The sequence below is a fragment of the Marmota monax genome, unplaced genomic scaffold (genome assembly GCF_021218885.2).
Source record: "Marmota monax isolate L192 unplaced genomic scaffold, Marmota_monax_Labrador192_F-V1.1 WCK01_AAM20220418_F8-fsc00055, whole genome shotgun sequence".
In the NCBI taxonomy this organism is placed as follows: domain Eukaryota; kingdom Metazoa; phylum Chordata; class Mammalia; order Rodentia; family Sciuridae; genus Marmota; species Marmota monax.
The window spans coordinates 3784602-3803709 of record NW_026695205.1 but is presented as its reverse complement, the minus strand read 5'-3'; the positions used below and the strand labels follow the sequence as shown (position 1 = coordinate 3803709).

Below are 19108 nucleotides of genomic sequence, written 5' to 3'. Positions count from 1 at the left end.
TTCTCTGTACTAGATAGGGTTTTTTGTTATAAACTGATTTTAAAATAAATTTTTTAAGTAGAAAGAAGATATGAAAACCTGATTAAAAATTAAATATAAACAACATAAATATATCTGTTATGGTTTGGATGTGAGGTGTCCCCAAAAAGCTCAAGTGTGAGACAATGCAGGGTTTAGAGGAGAAATGATTGGGTTAGGACAGCCTTAAGCAGTGAATCAATCCCCTGATGGAGTTAACTGAGTGGTAACTGAAGGCAGGGAGGGAGTGGCTAAAGGAGCAGTCATTGGGGATGTGCCTTTGGGTATATATTTATCTGGTAAATGGAGTCTCTATCTCCTTACTCTTCTATCACAATGCCATACTCTTCTATCACAAAGTTCTGCCTCACCTTGAGCCCTGAGGAAAGCAGCCAGCCATCTATGGACTGAGACCTCTGAAATGATGAGCCCCCAAATAAATTTTTTCCTCCTCTAAAATTGTTTTTGTTAGGTCTTTTAGTCACAGGAGTGAAAAAGTTGACTAAAATAAAACTCAAAACAATCTAAGAATACATGTGCTTCAAAGCATGAGAAGAATATTTGTAAAAAGTCACAAGAGTTCATAGAATGAAAACTAAAATTTGGAAGAACTACTATCACAGATAACACTTTCATAATACAAAACTCATGTTAAAATAGGAACAGGGCTGGGGTTGTAGTTCAGTGGTACAGAGCTTGCATGGCATGTATGAGCCACTGGGTTCAATCCTCAGCACCACATAAAAATAAAATAAACAAAAAAATAGATATTAAAAAAATAGGAATAGATCTATTTCAGATTAAAAGATAAAAGTTGTTCCTACAGTTTCAACAAAAAGTATATGAACTCAAAAAATATATTATTATCAGATGCCACTAAAATGAAAGTAATTCAAGCAGCAATTGAGCCCCAACTTAGGTATAAGTCCTGATTTAGACCCTCCCCCCAAAAATCAGTCTCTCATCCTTTCTCCCTGATAAAGAAAAATAAGACTGTTCAGGAAAAATATATGTTAACTTCTTTAGTCTCTATACCACTCATGAATGTAGAACATATAGGACAGAATTTTTAAAAAATTACAAGACATGAAAAGTAGTAGAAAAATCAAAGGATAAAAAGGTTATAAGTAAATTCAGATAACCCAGATGCTAAATAAGCAACAAAGGACATTAAAATATTCCTATAAGTTGGTAAAAAGTTGAGAGGGAAAGTGGACAAAATGAGCAAAGGATACAGAATTATAGAAAAGAAATGAAAGAAATGTAACTATTAGAAATGAAAAAATTAAACGAAAAATATGTCTGATTTTTAAGGAAAAAACACTAAGACTGGGGGTGTGGCCCAGTAGTAAAGTACTTGCAGGGTCTCTCCCGGGGTTCCAGAAAGAAGGGCAGAGGTAGGAGGGAAAGACACAGAAAATACTGCATGAGATTAGAAGCAGACTGGACACAACAAAGGAAAGGAATAAAGAACTCAAAGTTCAATATGTATCATTTAATCTGATCCACAGAATAAATCTAAATGTACATATAATTAATTTATTTTGTTGTATATTTATTTATTTTATTACTTTATATAAGTAAAAACATAAGAACAGAGCATCAGGAATATGTGATTAATGAAATTTTATAATAATATATTACTACAAAATCAAGAGAAAAAAGAAAACATAGTGAACAAAATGGTTGTCAATATTCAAACAGTAGATATTTCTATTCCATGATACACAACCAGAATAACATAAAGAAAATGAAACCTAGGAATATCATAGTCACACAGCTGAAAACCAATGTCAAAAAGAGAATCTTAAAAGCAGCAATAAAGAAAAGGGGTGTATTATCTTTAGTAAAACAGTAAAAATGATTGCTGATTTTATCAAAAACAAAGGAAGCAAAAAAAAAAATGAAGGTATTGTTGAAGTGGTAAATGAAAAAAAAAAAAACCTCTAGGCTTCTAAATATAGCAAAAAAAAAGCAACTATACAATAAAGAGTAAAGAAAGTTACACAGATAAAGGAAAAATGAGCCAGATGAAAGCCCAGATCTAAGGGGGGGGAAAAGAAAAGAGTACATCAAAGTTTTTTAAATCACATCTTCAAAATACTGTTTAAGGCTAAAATAACAATATTTAGCAGAGTTTATAACATAATTTTAACCTCAAAAAGCAGTTTGGCAATAAATTATTTTAAAGTTTTATGTTTTCCTTTAAAGTGGCATAAAAAGATTCAAGGTTGACTATAAATATTGTCCTTGAAGTGATATTATAAACTCGAGATTGTGAAAAGAAAAAGACACGTGTAATCTTTACAGGAACCATCAAAAATACAATAAAAAACTATGCAAAAAATGGAAAAGATAGAATGGCATACTAAAATACAAAACTAAAACTTCAATTATTTCTATAAAAGGCAAAATGTGAAAAACAGAATAGAGAATAGACGGAAGGAATGGAAAATAAACACCATGCAGTAGACTCAAACTCAACCATATCGATAATTATATTAGAGGCTGGGGGTGTAGCTCAGTTGTAGAATACTTATCTAATATATGCAAGTCCTGGGTTCCCTCCCCAGCACCACACACACACACACACACACACACACACACTTCAAATGAACATAAATTGCATTTGCACTAAATGAGCTCATTGTGTTTAAAAAAGAACAGAAATAAACCATATATACTGTTAAGACACATACTTTAAAAGGACAATGACAGAAAGAAAGTGAAAGATAAAAAATATAACAATTATAAGTAACATGCTATTGTTCTATCAATATCAGACAAAGTAGACATCACAATTAGGATCATTTCTAGCAATAAAATTATACATTTCATAATAATAAAGCAAATAATTTATCAGGAGAAATAAGAATCCTAAATTATGTAAACCTAATAACAGAGCTTCAGAATACATGAAACAAAAAAAAAAACACATAATTAAGTAGTAGATAATCAAAATAAAGCATACCTCTATCAATAGTTGATAAAGTAAGAGAAAAAAAGATTTGAATAACATTAACCAATTCTAACTATTTATAATACCACTCCAAGGACAATATTTTCAAATGCAAGTATCACATTTGAACAAAACAGGCCATATCCTAAAAATCACAATCAATTTTAAAGAACTAAAAGCAAATAAATGAGCTCCCACTCTTGGCTAAAATGGTAGAAGAGGAACTAAGATTTACATTCCTACCATTGTCAAATCATCAGTTCAACTATATGAAACAACAACTCTCAAAGGACCAGAAATATCATAGGCTCCCAGCAGTCTGAATGAAAAAAAATCTAGAAACACGACAGAAATCAGAAAGAACACCCAAAAAGGTTTTCTTAGCAGTCGGGCAAAATTAGTTTAGACAAAAGAACTACTCTGGTCCCACTTAAAAACAAGTTTCAAGAGATGAAAATTATTTCCAAATAACCCAACTGTATGTCAGAACACAGCTCAAAAATATCCAGTATAGAACAAGATGAAATTAATGTTTCCTGGCATCCAATAAGTAAATTAACACACATGCAAAGAGACAGGTAAATGTATCTCAAAATATGAAGACAGAAACTTCAACCTAAGCAGATATTGATACGGACAAGAGAAGACAAAGATTAAAGCATCATTTTAAGTAAGCATGTTCTATCAGTTAGATAAAACAATAAGCTTGTTAAGGAGAGACAGAGAAGATCAAAAAGATTACTAAATTTGAAAATAACAAGACAAACTATCCAAAATGAACTATACAGATGAAAAATATATAACAAAATAAACAGAATTGTTCATTAATGTCTGTGAAACAACTTCAAACTAATAAACAATTAAGTTTCCAAGTGGAAGAGGAGAAAAATATTTGAATATTGGTTGAAATATCTCTAAATCTGAAGGAAACTATAAACGTATATATTCAAGAAGTTCAAAGAACCCAATAACTAGAAACAGGATGGGAGTCCCCTATATCAAGGTGCAGCATAATCAAACACTTAAAGCCATAAAAAGAATAAACTGGGAGAAGCATGTGTCCTTCAGAAGACCATAGATAAGAATAAAAGTAGCCTGCTCATCTGAAACAATGCAAGGCAGAAGACATTGAAGTAACATCTTTTGAAAAGTCAACCTAGAATTCTACATTTATACAGAAGCACCTTTCAAACACAATGGTCAAAGACTTAAATATATTGAAGTATTAATTCACCACCAGAGGACTTGCACTAAAGAAATAATAAAGGATTTCCTTCAAGCAGAAGAAAAACGATAACAGATGCAAATGTGATATACCTTTAATATATTAAGTACCTGATGTCCCCAAATGCAGGATCTCTCCCTACAACATAAATAAGGGTTAGCTCTTAGCTCTTGCCCTAACTGCTGCTTAGTACACAGTTTTATCATATCTGTAAATCTTTTACTTTGCATTCAACTGCTTTATAGCTTACAAAATACTCCTGACAAGGAATATGCCTTTCATATTTGATATGAAATATCAAATATGAAAGGAATATTTGGATACCCATTCTCATTGATTCAACCTCAACACTTTTCCCTACCAAAACATTCCCATCCTATTCAGGATGATCCAAATCCAAGCTAAATTAATCAGTATATAGCTGCAGTATTTAAAATGAAGTTTAAAAGACCTTCTTTGTTTATATTTTATACAATAAATGAAAGAAAGACTCCCAACAATATTGGAAAATCTCATTTGCTTGTAGTTTTCGAGAGAAGACAAAGTTCTAATCTCAATCTAGCTGATCAGCTCATGTTTTCTGTACATGTAAGCTACTCAGACACCCTTTCTAAAGTTATACACCCCTTACTCTTCAGCTCAGTCAGGGTATTGGTTTATGTTAAGGTGTGTACTGCCTTTATTATAGCATATTCAATTCCTAATACATCCCATTTTATACAACCCATTTACAATTTTTTATACCTATTTATATAAACAAAATTCTACCTTTATTTTCATTCAATTACATGAAATAAGGTATATTTAGATATACACAACTCTATAAATGTTCTTAATTAATCCAGAGACTGTTGCTGCTACCAGAGAACTGCTGAAATTATTTTATAGAGATAAAAATAATTTCTATTTTCTGCTCTAAATCTCAAGTATGAAAGGATATGACAAGGAAGACAGTCACTGGAAGAAAATAATCAATATAACTGTTTCCTCTTAAAATAAAAATTTACTTTTTCATGGTCTTTAACATTCAGCTTTTGTTAATACAAACTGACCATTTCAGATAGGTTAAAAGGAATTTTTTGTTTAACTTGAAAAGTCTGTCAGAATAACTTTGCAGATGTTTTTAGACCAATAAAAATAAAACTTGACCTAAATTTACAGACCTTTTCATTGCAAAAACGGATCATCATTTAAAATCAAATTATTGTTTTTTAAACTTTGCTTCCACTTACTGCTTCTAGTTGTTTCTTCTTCTGCACTAGTAACTCCAACATGAGATTGACATTAGCCAAATCAAGGTTATCTTGATCAGTTCCCAGCAAATCTTGAAATATTTGCCATCTGTGACCATTCTAAAAATGAAAAGAAGAAACACAATAGTTTCTTGACAAGATTACTTTAGAGACCCTAAAACAAATGTTTACCTGCTATTTCCTCTATCCTATTACACAGATACCAAAAATATACTAAAATAATGTTCCACCAACCTACTCCTTCTAACTAGTGGCTTACCACTGCCTTTTAGTTATAATTTAAAAACTTTTCGCCCTTAAATAAATTTTGATAACACATACAAAAGGCACATTAAAGACAAATGTTAAATCAGAATCTCTGAAAGTGTAATTTCTTTTCAAAATAAGTAACATAATTTTAATTATTTGTCTACCAACATTATCAAACTTTGTACTTGGTAAGGTGTTAATTTAAGCTCACTTGACTTCAGTAATTTGGGGCTAATCCTTTGAACTGAGAATCTTTTCAACAGTTTTTTCAAATATCTGCCCATTATTTCTACTTTGCCATATACTCCTTCAAATGTCACACATTACAAGCCAACTCTGCCTCAGTGTGATCCCATCAGAACTTTCAAAACTCTAGCCAAGTATTAATATAGTCAAGAAAGTTATTTAAATAGAACAATCTTACATGATTTTTATTTAAGAAAAATCAGTTATATACTAAACTTTAACATCTATTAATATTAAATAAAAACAATACAATGGAATTTATTAAAAATAGTAATAAGAGTTGAAACATACGGTGCTACTCACTGAGTGGTCCAATTTGAACCTCTTTTCCTCAAATCTTTGCTTCTGTTTGAGAATGAGTTCATTCACTAAAAACAAACAAAATATTCACATAATTTGTACTTTTAGGGGGTACATCTTCTAATAGTTCTGCTTTGATGGTTTGAATATGAGGTATCCCCCAAGAGCTCCTGTGTTAATGTAGGAATATTCAGGGGTGAAATGAATGGATAGAGAGCTCTAACCCTACAGTTCATCCTAGTTTAAATGGATTAACTGGGTGGTAATTATAGGCAGGTTGGGCAAGGCTGAAAAGAGGTGGGTCACTGGAAACCTGCCCTGGAAGGGTGCATCTTCCCTATGGCCACTTCACCCCTTCCCCCTCTCTCTGTTTCCTGGCCAGCCATGAATGGTGCAGTGCTCCTCCACCACACTATTCCATCATAATTCCCTTACCTTGGGCCCAGAGCAATGAACATGAACTAAATCTCTGAAATCATGAGCCAAAATAAATATTCCCTCCTATAAGTTGTTCTTGTCAGGTATTTTGGTCAGAGCAACAGAAAAGCTGTCTAACACAGATGGATTCTACTTTAACTTTACAAAGTTCAAACTTAAAAACATGCTAAAAAGAAAGTGTTATTACCTTTTCGTTTTATTTCAAAGTACAATCTTCCCACACCTGTTACCATTACAACTTTTATTACCACAGAAAAAAATTCTTCAGAATATGAAATTTCTCATTAATGACACTTGTGAAAAGAGAATTCAACACTGTGTGTCTCATGTTCCACATGTGACTGGAATGGGTATCTGAGTATTTACAAGAAGGTATAAACACTAAAAGGTTTTGTTTTTGTTGTAAATTTTCAAAAAAATACCACAGAAGACACTGTCATTTACCTATCCCAAATGCATGTTATCCTTTTTCTTGGTAAAAAGATTATTTTCTAAATGGCAAACTGTAACATAACTTTCAGAGAGCCTAGATCCCTCTCCAAGCCCACAGTATGTTTTTTTTTTCCCCAATATTTTCTATTTTAGTTATAGTTGGACACAATACCTTTATTTTATTTTTATGTGGTGCTGAGGATCGAACCCAGGGCCTTGCGCATGCTAGAAGAGCACTCTACCGCTAAGCCACAATTCCAGCCCCACAGTATGGTTCTTGACTAAGAAAGGCCAATCTAGACATTCATATCCTCCCAACAATGACGTGGGGTCAAGTATACAACCCAGTTTTAACCAATGAGAGGTACGCTGCCTTTCAAAAAGAGGATAGAAAAAAACGAACAAACAAACAAATTTCTCCCCTATAAGGGGAAGGTATATGAAATTGCTTCGAGCCATTTTTCAAACTTGAGGGTGCCTAGCCAAAGGCCCAGGGCACATGCTGGGGATGGAAGAACAAACTTATCAACACACTACTGGATTAACAAGTTCTAGAAATTCTTTGCCCATCAATCAGTACATTTTCCATAATGTTTAAGTCACTTTTACTTGCATTTTTTTTCTGAGTGTTTTTTCTAGTCAACACATACTAATACAAAAAAAAAGATTAACAGGAAACTAGCACTATCATGTCAAGCACCTCACTTTATAGACATTATCTTACACATTATTCTATTTAGAAATGAGGGAATATGAGGACAGAAAGCATAAAGCACTCACAGTGACAATATAAAATCAGAGTTGGGATCCAAGCTCAACCATCTAATAATTTCCACTGTGCCACAATGCAGATATAAATATTTTTTTAAAAAATATCAAAACCATATTAGAAGATAAATAAAACAATCCAAGATCTCAAGGAACTCAAAATAGTAAGACAGATATGATGCAGTAGTTGCAACATAATGTGATAATCAATACTATCACTGAAAATAGATTTATAAAGTACACAAATTGTATCAATCAAAATGTTAATATGCAGGATTCGCATAAAGGTGAAAGAGTTGGGCCACATAAAGACAGAGAAATTCACAAAGCAGAAAAAGAATGGGAAAATAAATTTTAAAAGCATGTGTATGAGAAAGACACAGAAAAGCAAAGTCAGCTAGAGATGAGTTAAAATAGATATAGTTGAAACATGGAGTCTGTAATAGTTGATTTGAATTGTCAACTTGATTGAATTAAGAGATGCCAAGGATTAAGAGGCTTATGGATATGTCAGTGAGGGTGTGTCTAGGAATGACTGGCACGTGGCATAGCCAACTGATATGGAGACCCTCCCTAAGCATGGGTAGCAGCATCCAATAAGATGATGGCTTAGATGGAATAAAAGCTGGAAGAACAGGAAGCAGCAGCAGATGCAAGCTCAATGCTTCTTGAACAGGTTCTTGTTTGCTGCTGCAGTCCTCTGAGGATATCAAACTATTGCTTCTTCACTCTTCCAGAGAGGACTTTCACAGTGACCCTCAGGAAGCTTTTCGTCTCAAGACTTGGGTAGCACCACTGATCCCTCTTGTTCTGGGGCTTCAGCCTCTTGGACTGTGCAGCTACGGGTTCTTCTAGCTCTCCAGCCTACAGACAGCCACTGCGGACTATCCAGCTTCTGGTCACAAAAGCTAACCTAAAAAGTCCCCTTTTTATAATTATACTTCCTGTGGATTCTGTTCTTCTAGAGAACCCTAATACAGAGAGTCATTATATGAAGGATTAATAAAAGTTAGGAATTAAGAGTAGAAATGTGAGCATATATAAGTCTGACTCTAAAGAGCCTGAAATGTATGTACTTCCCAAAACTGTCATTATGATATAGAGAAGACAAAAACAGAACCTGAAATAAGGCAACGGAATAAACAGGAATAAGTAAACAAGAGTGTAATGTTTGAATTACAAATATAAACAGTTAAAAAAATATGGCTTTTAAAGAACTAACATTTTCCATGTCATTACATTTTAATAAGAACTTTCACATAGCACTGAATTTGATTTATTATAACACTTATAAGAGTTTTTAAAGGCCAAAAAATTTTAAAAATGGTTCTAGCAGATAAAAGCTAAAAAGAAAACATAATAAATAGATAAAAATTTTATATTTACCAAAACTAAAATTTCTATTACTAGAACAGACTTTTCATGTAGCTACCTAAAAAAAAAAAAAAAAAAAAAAAAATCATATTTTCTTCTTTAAAAACCATTCCTGGGGCAGAAGTTGTAGCTCATGGTACAGCGCTCACCTAGCATGTGTAAAGCACTGAGTTTAATCCTCAGCACCATGTAAAATATATAAATAAATAATGGTATTGTGTCCACTTACAACTAAAAAAAATATTTTAAAAAATCCTATAATGACCAGAAATAATTCCTGGGTAATAAAGTTTAAAAAAAAAAATTTTCAGTACATTTTACTGAAATTATTTCACAATGAAGAATTTTTTAATTTTTGTACTTTAAAATTGAACAAAAGCCAGACATGGGGGCACACACCTACAATCCCATTGACTCAGAGTTAGAAGGACCACAAATTCAAGGTCAGCCTCAGTAACTTAGAATCTGTCTCAAATAAATAAATAAATAAATAGGGACTAGGATGTAGCCCAAATAAATAAATAAATAAATAGGACTGGGATGTAGCCCAGTGGTAGAGAACCCCCGGGTTCAATCCCTAGTATCATAAGTAAGTAAGTAAGTAAATACAGAAATATTTTTTAAAATACAATGTTTCAAAAAAACTTACTTAAAATTCAAGATATATATGATGGGCTAAGCATGCAAATTTTAAAATGTCAGCCACACATTGAAAGGGAAAATCATTTGGAAACTGTGCCATAACTGACAAACAAGAATAGCAACACAATCAGTTCCATTCTGTAACTTTGGAATTTTATTTAAAAAAAAAAAAATCAATGTTTTCTTGTCTGGGGAAAAGTGGAAAAAAAAAAAAAAACAGCTAGTTTCTTTAATCTACAAATTAAAGCATTTAATGAATCAACCTCTAAGATATTCAACAATGTACAGTGGTTGGCACATAGTAGGCACCCACTGTTTGTTGAGTGAATAAATTAAACCTTACTGACATAACCTTTTCACATGTCTCTTTTAACACTTTTATATTTCTAAATACAAATAGGCATTTACTTGAAACCTCGTTTCAAAACTTAGTTCTCAAAATTGAGATCTAAACTTGCACTACTGTCTATACACTTGTTAATTTTAACTTTATGGAGCCCTAGAATATCCATGGTAGGAGAAAAATGCGTATTTACTGCCAAAGCTTCCACTCCAGCAACTGTCTTTTCAGAGGCCAAGACAGTAGAGAAAAAAAAAAAAAAACTGACTCTTGAACCAGACTGCTTAGGGCCAAATCCCAATTCCACAACCTACTACCCATAAAAGTTTACCCATGTTACCCATTATCTCTGCCTTCTCAGTTTGCTCACTTAGGGAATGAAGATGGTAAAAGCAGTACCTATTTCAAAAGACTGCAACAGAAATTAAATGAATTTAAGTCCACAGCACTTAGGATAGTGCCTGATAGTAGTAAGGAGACAGGTTCCATCTATTTTGTTTCTAAACATGGATCTTAAACTTTGAATGCATGGTGTCTTCTACATCAATGAGTAAGAGGACCATTCATTAGTAAAGTAATAAAACTTAATTTATAAATTCTATATAAAAAGACAGAGAAAGGTAGAGAAAGAGACAGTGAGAGACACACAGAGAAGATAGAAAGACAACCAAATGTGTGTGTGTGTGCACGCACACACACACACACACACACAGAGAGGATGGGGGAGGTAGGGAGCAGCTGCAAAATAAGTCTTGGAAGAGAAGATGACTGAAAGAGTATATTAAGGTAAGGACAGCTGAGCATAAGTTGAAAGTGTTGTAGCATTGTGTGTCAGAATTTCCTTCCTTTTTAAAGCTGAATAATATCCCATTGTATGTTTATTCTATATTTCATTTATTCATTCACCCTGCAACCCCCATAGACAATGTGTATGCTTCCACCTCTTGGCTCTTGGGAATAACACTGCTGGGAACACGGGTATACAAATATCTCTTCTGGCCCCTGCTTTCAATTTTTTTGGATATCCACTCAAAAATAGAATTGCTGAAGCACATGGAAAATTTGTTTTTAAATTTCTGAGGAACGACCATACTGTTTTCCAGGGGATACAATATTTTATGTCCTCACCTGCAGTACACAAGGGTCCAGATTTCTTCCACATCCTTGTCAATGCTTGTTTATCTTTCTTTCCTTCTCTATTTCCTTTTCTTTCTTTCTTTTTTTGATAGTAACCATCTAAATGAGTATGCAATCTGTATTTTTTAAAATTTTGCCGATTGATTACAAAGGATACAAATGAAGAACCATATGCATCAATACATAGAGTATGAGATAGGTGGGGGAAAAGGCAGGGAGCTTTTAGGCATGCTACCCTCCCAGCACCTCCATATGTGCAGCAACTCACAGCTCTCTGAACCCTGGTTTTTACATGGGCTTCACTAAGTTGCCATATTTAATCAAATAATTGGCCATTGGTGATCATCTCAACCTTCAGCATTCTCTCCTCCCTAGGGATGGAGGGGGCTAAAGGTTCCAGCCTTATAACTCCATGGCTGGTTTCCCTGAAAACCAGTGATCCAGAGTCTATCCTGGAGCCCCCAGACATTGTCATCTCATTGTACTTCTTTATTCTTTCATTAGAGGTGACCCATCCTACTTATGATTAGTCACCTTCATGAATAATTTACCTATTTCCTTGGCATATTAATTTAGCATTAGTCTTTTCTGTTGTGTTCTAATAGTTTTTACATTCTTATTCATATTGAGGATGGGCCCATAACTTCACATTGAAGTTGAATATGATATGTAGCAGGCTGATGTACTTCAGTTATGTAGAGTATTGAGTGTTAATGCCCCAACCTGAACAACACTTAGGAGAAAAAAGAGAGGTCTCAGGACCCAGGGAGATAGATAGATAGGAGCGGAGAGGAGCATAAAGACTGTGCCCTGGAGGGAAGAAGAGACAGACAAGAGAATGAAAATAGAAGGTGGAGATTTTCTGGCTGATCGGAATACACAAGTAGTCACAACACCTAACTCTGAGTGTAATACTCTTTAGAATGAAGACTTAACCTTTTGAGATACATATCAATATTTGATATGCCTACTTTAATCTGACAATTTATCTGGCTTCCTATTCACTCTCCAAATACTCAAACTAAAGTTATCCCACAATATCTTAGGCAATCTGACATGCAGAGGTGTTTTTTTTTTTTTTTCATTGTTCCCATCAGCTTCTAATTATATACTATTTCTAAGCATTTACTATTTACTCTTATGGATGCATGTCTCTGCAGATTTTTAATTAGTACATTATGTATAACAGTGTAATTCATTATGCCATATTCATACATGTACATGATATAATTCGATTTTCCTCTCCAGTTTTTACCACTTCTGTGTAAAAATACTGTGTCTGTCTTCTTTCCCCAGCTCTGACTTTTCAACTGCCTTCCCAGTTCACACATTCTCTTCCCTTATTTAGAAATTCTCATATACAACTTCTCCAAACATGGGTTTCCCTTCTTTGTGAACCATTTCCTGTTACCTCTCACTGCTAACCCAGCAGGAGAAGCAGAGGAATGTGTAATATTGCATAGAGAGACATAAAGTTGTTCTGGACCTTTAGCATTCTCCTTAAGCCTCACATCCTCTCCAGCCATCTACAAAAGATTGTTAAGGCAGCATTAATTTTTTGTTTTTTTGTTCTTCTTCTTTTTTTGGTACCAGGGATTGAACTCAAAGGAACTGAACTACTGAACCATGTCCCCAGCCCTTTTTTTTTATTTTATTTAGAGACAGGGTCTGAGTTGCTTAGGGCCTCAATAAATTGCTGAGGGTAGCTTTGAACTCAACAATCCTCCTATCTCAGACTCCGAAGCTGCTGGGATTACAGGCATGTACCACCGTACCTGGCTCATTTTTTTCTTTTTCTTTTTGAAACTTAAATGTGATATTTACTAACAACATATTGAAGCTAAGCCAAAAAGAAGAAAGTACCTTGGTGGGTGGTAGAAACTTGCTTACCTCTGAGCTAGGTTTTCTGCACAAATTAGTGCCAGCACATACTTTTGGGAAAACAAATCATCCTTTTATAAAGTAAAAATAATTCCAAAGACTCACCCAAGAAATTAGGATAGAGATGGTCAATATTGTCCACAACATAGTTACACTTGGGACATCTATTATTGTCCTCCAAACTCTGATGAATACACTTGTAGCTATTAGCAGGGAAAAAATAAAATAAGCTTAATTAAATCCATTTAAAAACTGAAAAAATTAAAACTGGTCACAAAATGACAGTCTTATATTCCTAATTCAACATAAATAATCTTAACAATTCATTTCAGCTTTTATTTTTACATCATGAATAAGATATACAGAGCATCTACTGCATGAATAATATACAAGTTATGTGAAAATAAACTCAAATTCCAAGTTTATTATATGTTAACTTTTAAAGGTACTAAATTTTAAGTTTATAAAATTTACATTGTATAAAATAATATTAGAAAATCAAATGTCTACGGTGTAGTTTAAGCAAGCAAAGCTTACATGTTAGTTACTGGAGTGCTTATATCCTTAATATACTAAGAGTGCATTCAAATAAAAATGAAAAGAAAAAAAAAAATACAAAAAGTCACATGAGAAAACCATTACCTTCACTAGTAACAACAACAAAATCCAAGTCTATATATTAGCTTTTAGTCAGAGAGAAACACAAAGAAAATTCTGTCATACAGAAGGAGACACAGAGATATGATCATTTTACGTATTTTTGCAGGAAATGTAACCAGCATAACTTTACTAGAGAGAAAGTTACAGGAAAACTGGTAAGGTATTGCATCCCTTTTAGCATAGGAATTTTACTTTTAAGAATTTATTTTATGAATCAGACATTATTAGTCTGTGTGCATATATGATTACACTACCGGTGTAATTCTACATCATGTACAACCAGAAGAATGAGAAGTTATACTCCACTTATAAAAGATGTGTCAAAAATGCATTCTACCACCATGTATAACAATTAGAACAATTTTTTTTTAAAAGAATTTATTGTAAGAAAATATATAGGTAGAAAGGTGTTCAATGAAGGGCTATCTGTAAAGACTCAACTAAAATGAAAGCAATCAAAACATTAGGAAGTCAACTAAATGAAATTTGTAAATATCAATTCAATGAATCCTATATACTGACAATAAAAATCATTTTTCAATATATGATATAAAAATAACCTATTAGTAGTTATTTCTGGAAAAATATGCGATTACAGAAATTTTCCCCTTTCTTATATCAAATTCCTGTCTAAATACTGTTCAAACAAATTACAGAAAAATATCAAACTTACATGAGGAAAAAAAAAAAATCACCCTACCAATATACCACTGCAGTAATGACCTACGATACAGTGGCTACAATATCATCTGACATTTGTTTAAACAATTTTTATATATGTACATTTTAAAGAAATTGAAAAAGACATTCACCACAATGTCAAAAGAGTATTTGCCAATGAAAAAGAGTATTTGTGAGTTATATAAATATAAAAAATGTTTTCTTTATAAATATCCTTTAGTTTATAACATAAATATACAATATTTTTATCAAAAAAATGACTTAAGAAACTACAAAGGTGAGGGTTGGAGTTGTGGCTCACTGATAGAGCACTTGCCTCGCACAGGCAAGACCCTGGGTTCGATCCTCAGCACCACATATAGATAGATAGATAGATAGATAGATAGATAGATAGATAGATATAGATATAGATAATATAAAGGTATTTGTCCAACTACAACTAAAAAATAAATATTAAAAAACAGAAATTACAAAGGTGATTTATAAAGATCATTCCTAAAGTACATTTTTTGTTCTATATCCTAATTATTATAAATTTACCTCAGCTTTATAAACTGAAGATGACTATTCTATTAACCTACCCTACCCTACTTTTCAACAAACAAAAACACCCTACATCCATCAGTTTCTACCGTTTTGGTTATCAACTATTTCTCATCTCACATTCATTACTGTCAAATAAAAAAAAAAAAAAAAGAAAGATACCAAAAAAAAAAAAAAAAATCAAAGTAACACTAGTCTTGGCACAGCACAAGAGACTAAAATTTGGACTAAATACTTGGCACATAATAAAAACTCAAAAACCTATTAAACAAATAACTTGCACAGTATTCCAGAAACATCATTACCTATTGCAACTATGACAAGGGTAGGATTACCATATTTCACAAGATATGCCTATATCTGACTAAAAATTTCCTATATGGAAAATTCAGTGAAGCCAAAAAAAATACTAAATGTTTGTTTTCATTTTAATTATGAGAGAAGAATAATATAGATGTACAAACTTTTCTCCCAACATGGAGAAATATATAGCCTGCTTACCAGATAATGGGAATGAGTTAACATTACAGGAAATACTCACATATGACAAAAGACTTTTAATTCAAATAAAGAAAATCATAAAGAAGAGAATCTAGAAAGTTTACTAAACATGAGAGGGTGACAGAGAATCAAAAGAACGTTTTGGGTGATAGCAAATGGCTTCCGTTAAAAAATAGGTCAAAAATGGTCACTAATATGACAAAAAGTTAAGGGCTGAGGGTATAGTTCAGTGGGGTGGACGTGAATGTACAAGGCCCTGGGTTCAATCTCTAGCACTACAAAAGAAAGGTGAGTAAAATCTGTAAAAGTCAAGGAGTTTTTTTTTTTTTTCCATTATATAAAAAACTGTTCCAGAATCTAGAAAAGTGCATCCTCTTTTCTTTGGCACACTAATCATACTTCCTAACAATTGGTTTACTACCAAACAATGCCTCTTGGAAGAAAAAGTAATCTCTGATATAGTCAAAAAGAACTGTCGTCAGGGGCTAGGATTGTGGCTCAGCAGTAGAGTGCTGGCCTAGCACATATGAGGCCCTGGGTTCGATGCTCAGCACCACATAAAAATAAATAAAGAAACATATTTAAAAAAAATAATAATTGTCATCAGAACAAAAGTCCAGATGACTTTTCTGCACTGGACTTTATATATACTATTTACCTATAAACTTTAAATGCATCAAAATACTAACAATAAGATGCATCTTATAGCATCTACTACCTCACTGCCAGTCCAGAGTAGGTCCTGCTATAGTTTAAAGAACAGTAACATCATATCTTGAACTTATCTCTGTATGTGATGGTCAACCCCTCTTCCATTACCCTTAAAATCTAGCATACAGTCCTGTTAAGAGTTCAAATCAATAAATGCCAAACCCACAAAGGAACAGATATAACAAGTAACACGTTCTGCTCCTTTCTATATTATAACAGTACTAGAATTTTTCATTATTTCTCATTCATTCTCATTCATCTATCCTACCTGACTATCACTGGTACACATTCAATACTCCAAGATGCCAAGAGAAAGATAAATGACTAGACTGGTAGTCAAAACAGTTGGGCAAAAAGATAAACAGGATGCATGCTTTGGATACATTCAGAATTTTCAAGCTATTCACAACTGACATAAATGGATACCTTTTTTCTCTATAAAATATATGATAAAAATGGACATTTCTCTAAATATGCGTATCAGTATCTGTTTCTTCCATTATGCATATAATGATTTACAAAATATGGAAACATTTTTCTGTCTTTGTAAACAAGGATGAGTAGATACAGAAAACTGAGTAATTAGAAAATTTTAGGTAAAAAATAGATTACAAAAAAAAAAAAAAAAAACAGTACTAACCAGGTATACAAGAAGACTAACAGCATGGTATAAGATGATGAATTAGCCTAGGAACACAAAAGACATCCTGACACCCAGGCATCAATCTATGCAGATTTTCTTTCCAGCCTGAGATCATAATCTTTTTTTTTTTTTTTTTTTTTTTTTTTTTAGATATTGGAGATTGAACCCAGGGGCACTTAATCACTGAGCCATATCCTTAGTCTTTGTTTATTTACAGACAGGATCTTACTGAGTTGCTTAGGCCCTTGCTAAGTTGCTGAAGCTGGCTTTGAACTCATGACCCTCCTATCTCAGCCTACCAAACTGCTGGGATTACAGGCCTGTGCCACCGTGCCTAGCTTAATCTAGCAAAAGAGTAAATTAGGACATGAAGTCTGAGAAATAAGATACAGGGAACTATCTGTTGGCAGCATAGGGGTAAAAAGAAAAACCCCAGTTTTATCTTTACATTATGCAGAAGCAGACTATTAAATCACTGAGTTTCAGTAAGGTTATATAGCTTAATAGCAGGATCACAAGAGATTAAGACGAGTTCTCAAGTGGGAATAAATAAAGTGAAAGATGTGTCTGCCATCTCGTCTCCAACCTGCAAACAGGAAGACTTATTTATAGTAAGATGAAATATGAACAAGTTGACATGGTCCAATTTGATGTAATGCTAATAATCTGGATGCAGCTTTGAGTGGTATATCACTTGGCTCTAACTTACCAGCAAGAACACACAGAAGAGAGGCTATGTTTTATGACTGAAGTTTCAGGGCCTCACACATTAGATAAATAATTATGAACTGCTGCTTTAAACAAAACTGAAAAGAATTTTCACTGTATACCAAGACTCACACCGGGACTGCCAGACTCCACTCCTATTAGCTCCTGCTAACGTGATGGTCTCTGTTCTACCAAAACCAAAATGCACTGATGTCAGGATATAATACAACTTCAAATGTAACAAGGATCTAAGCCTAAATTGTTCTAATTTGAAAGAGAAAAAAAAACTATGAAACCAATGGGGTTTCCAACAATGACCTGAAGATACCAGGAAAATTATAGGATTAATTGAAAAGGCCAGGATTCCCAATTATAAGCTCAATCAGTAATTTATTATCCTTCTCAACATAGAAAATTACTGAACTGATCCAGTACCATCATAAATGTGTAAGTTAAAGAACAATTTAAAAACTAAAAACCGATTTTACAATGTTTATTACTTCAAGAATTTTAAGCCTATGAAGAGAGAAGAAGTGAAGGAGTAGAGAGGGAAAAAGGAAAAAGAGGGAGGAGAAGGAGGGAAGAAGTAAAGGAGGGAGAAGGAGAAAGAAAAGGCAGCAGAGGAGATAGGCTAAGTGACTTGACATAGTAGTAAGTTTTAGATCCAGAAGTAGTACCCTGGTCTATGACCAAAAGAGATGGCTCTGCATCAATAATATTTCTCAACTGTGGGCAACTCTGTTTCCTAAGGGATGTCTGGCAATGTCTGAGACATTTTTGGTTATCACATGGGGGTGGGGTTTATTACAGAAGAGAGACCAACAGTACTGTTGAACTATCTTCAATATACAGGAGAGTTTCTCACAACAGAAAATCTCTGCTGTACTGTACAGAAATAGTGCCAAGGTGGGAAAAGTCTACTCCAGATCATTCGATTTTCCATTATAATCAAAATCCAAATTCTGAGAAGTATTTGGAATACTGAGGTCCTGAATCAATTTATAAACTCAGCAATTTACAACTGTTAAATAATCAGCCTAAAAACACGAAATCCATACAAGTATTGGCCTAAAAGGAAGATTCAAATGACCAGAAATTCATTAGCAAATTCAGAGCAAGAAGTAATTCATGAATCAATAATGACAGCATAATAATATACTAACAGATAAAAATTATTGAAGACAGCAACATAGTCTTAAATGGCAAAAGATTCTAGAAAGCTATACATTTCCTGCTTGCCAGTGATAACTTCTTAGAATGAAAAAAAAAAAAAAGAAAGATTAGGAAGAAAGAAATTCACATTTCATATTATATCTTTCAGTTACAATAAATTTTGCATTTCTAAGCCAAGAATTATTAATTTCTCTAATCTTATTTTAATAAACAATATAAACAATGC

General features: G+C 33.1%; 1 protein-coding gene across 5 annotated transcripts in view; it reads right to left on the bottom strand.

Moving 5' to 3' along the window:
- Cop1 (COP1 E3 ubiquitin ligase) overlaps nt 1–19108 on the bottom strand; it is a 169843-nt gene that overhangs the window by 128744 nt on the left and 21991 nt on the right. For 3 of the 5 annotated variants that reach the window (XM_046430099.2, XM_046430096.2, XM_046430100.2), the window contains exons 3-5: nt 13368–13465; nt 6242–6318; nt 5435–5554 (exon numbers count right to left, since the gene is read on the bottom strand). In XM_046430099.2, the coding sequence (XP_046286055.1) occupies nt 5435–5554; nt 6242–6318; nt 13368–13465 (295 nt within the window). The remainder of the gene's footprint in view (nt 1–5434; nt 5555–6241; nt 6319–13367; nt 13466–19108) is intronic. The other 2 variants (XM_058574461.1, XM_046430098.2) reach the window with 1 other exon arrangement.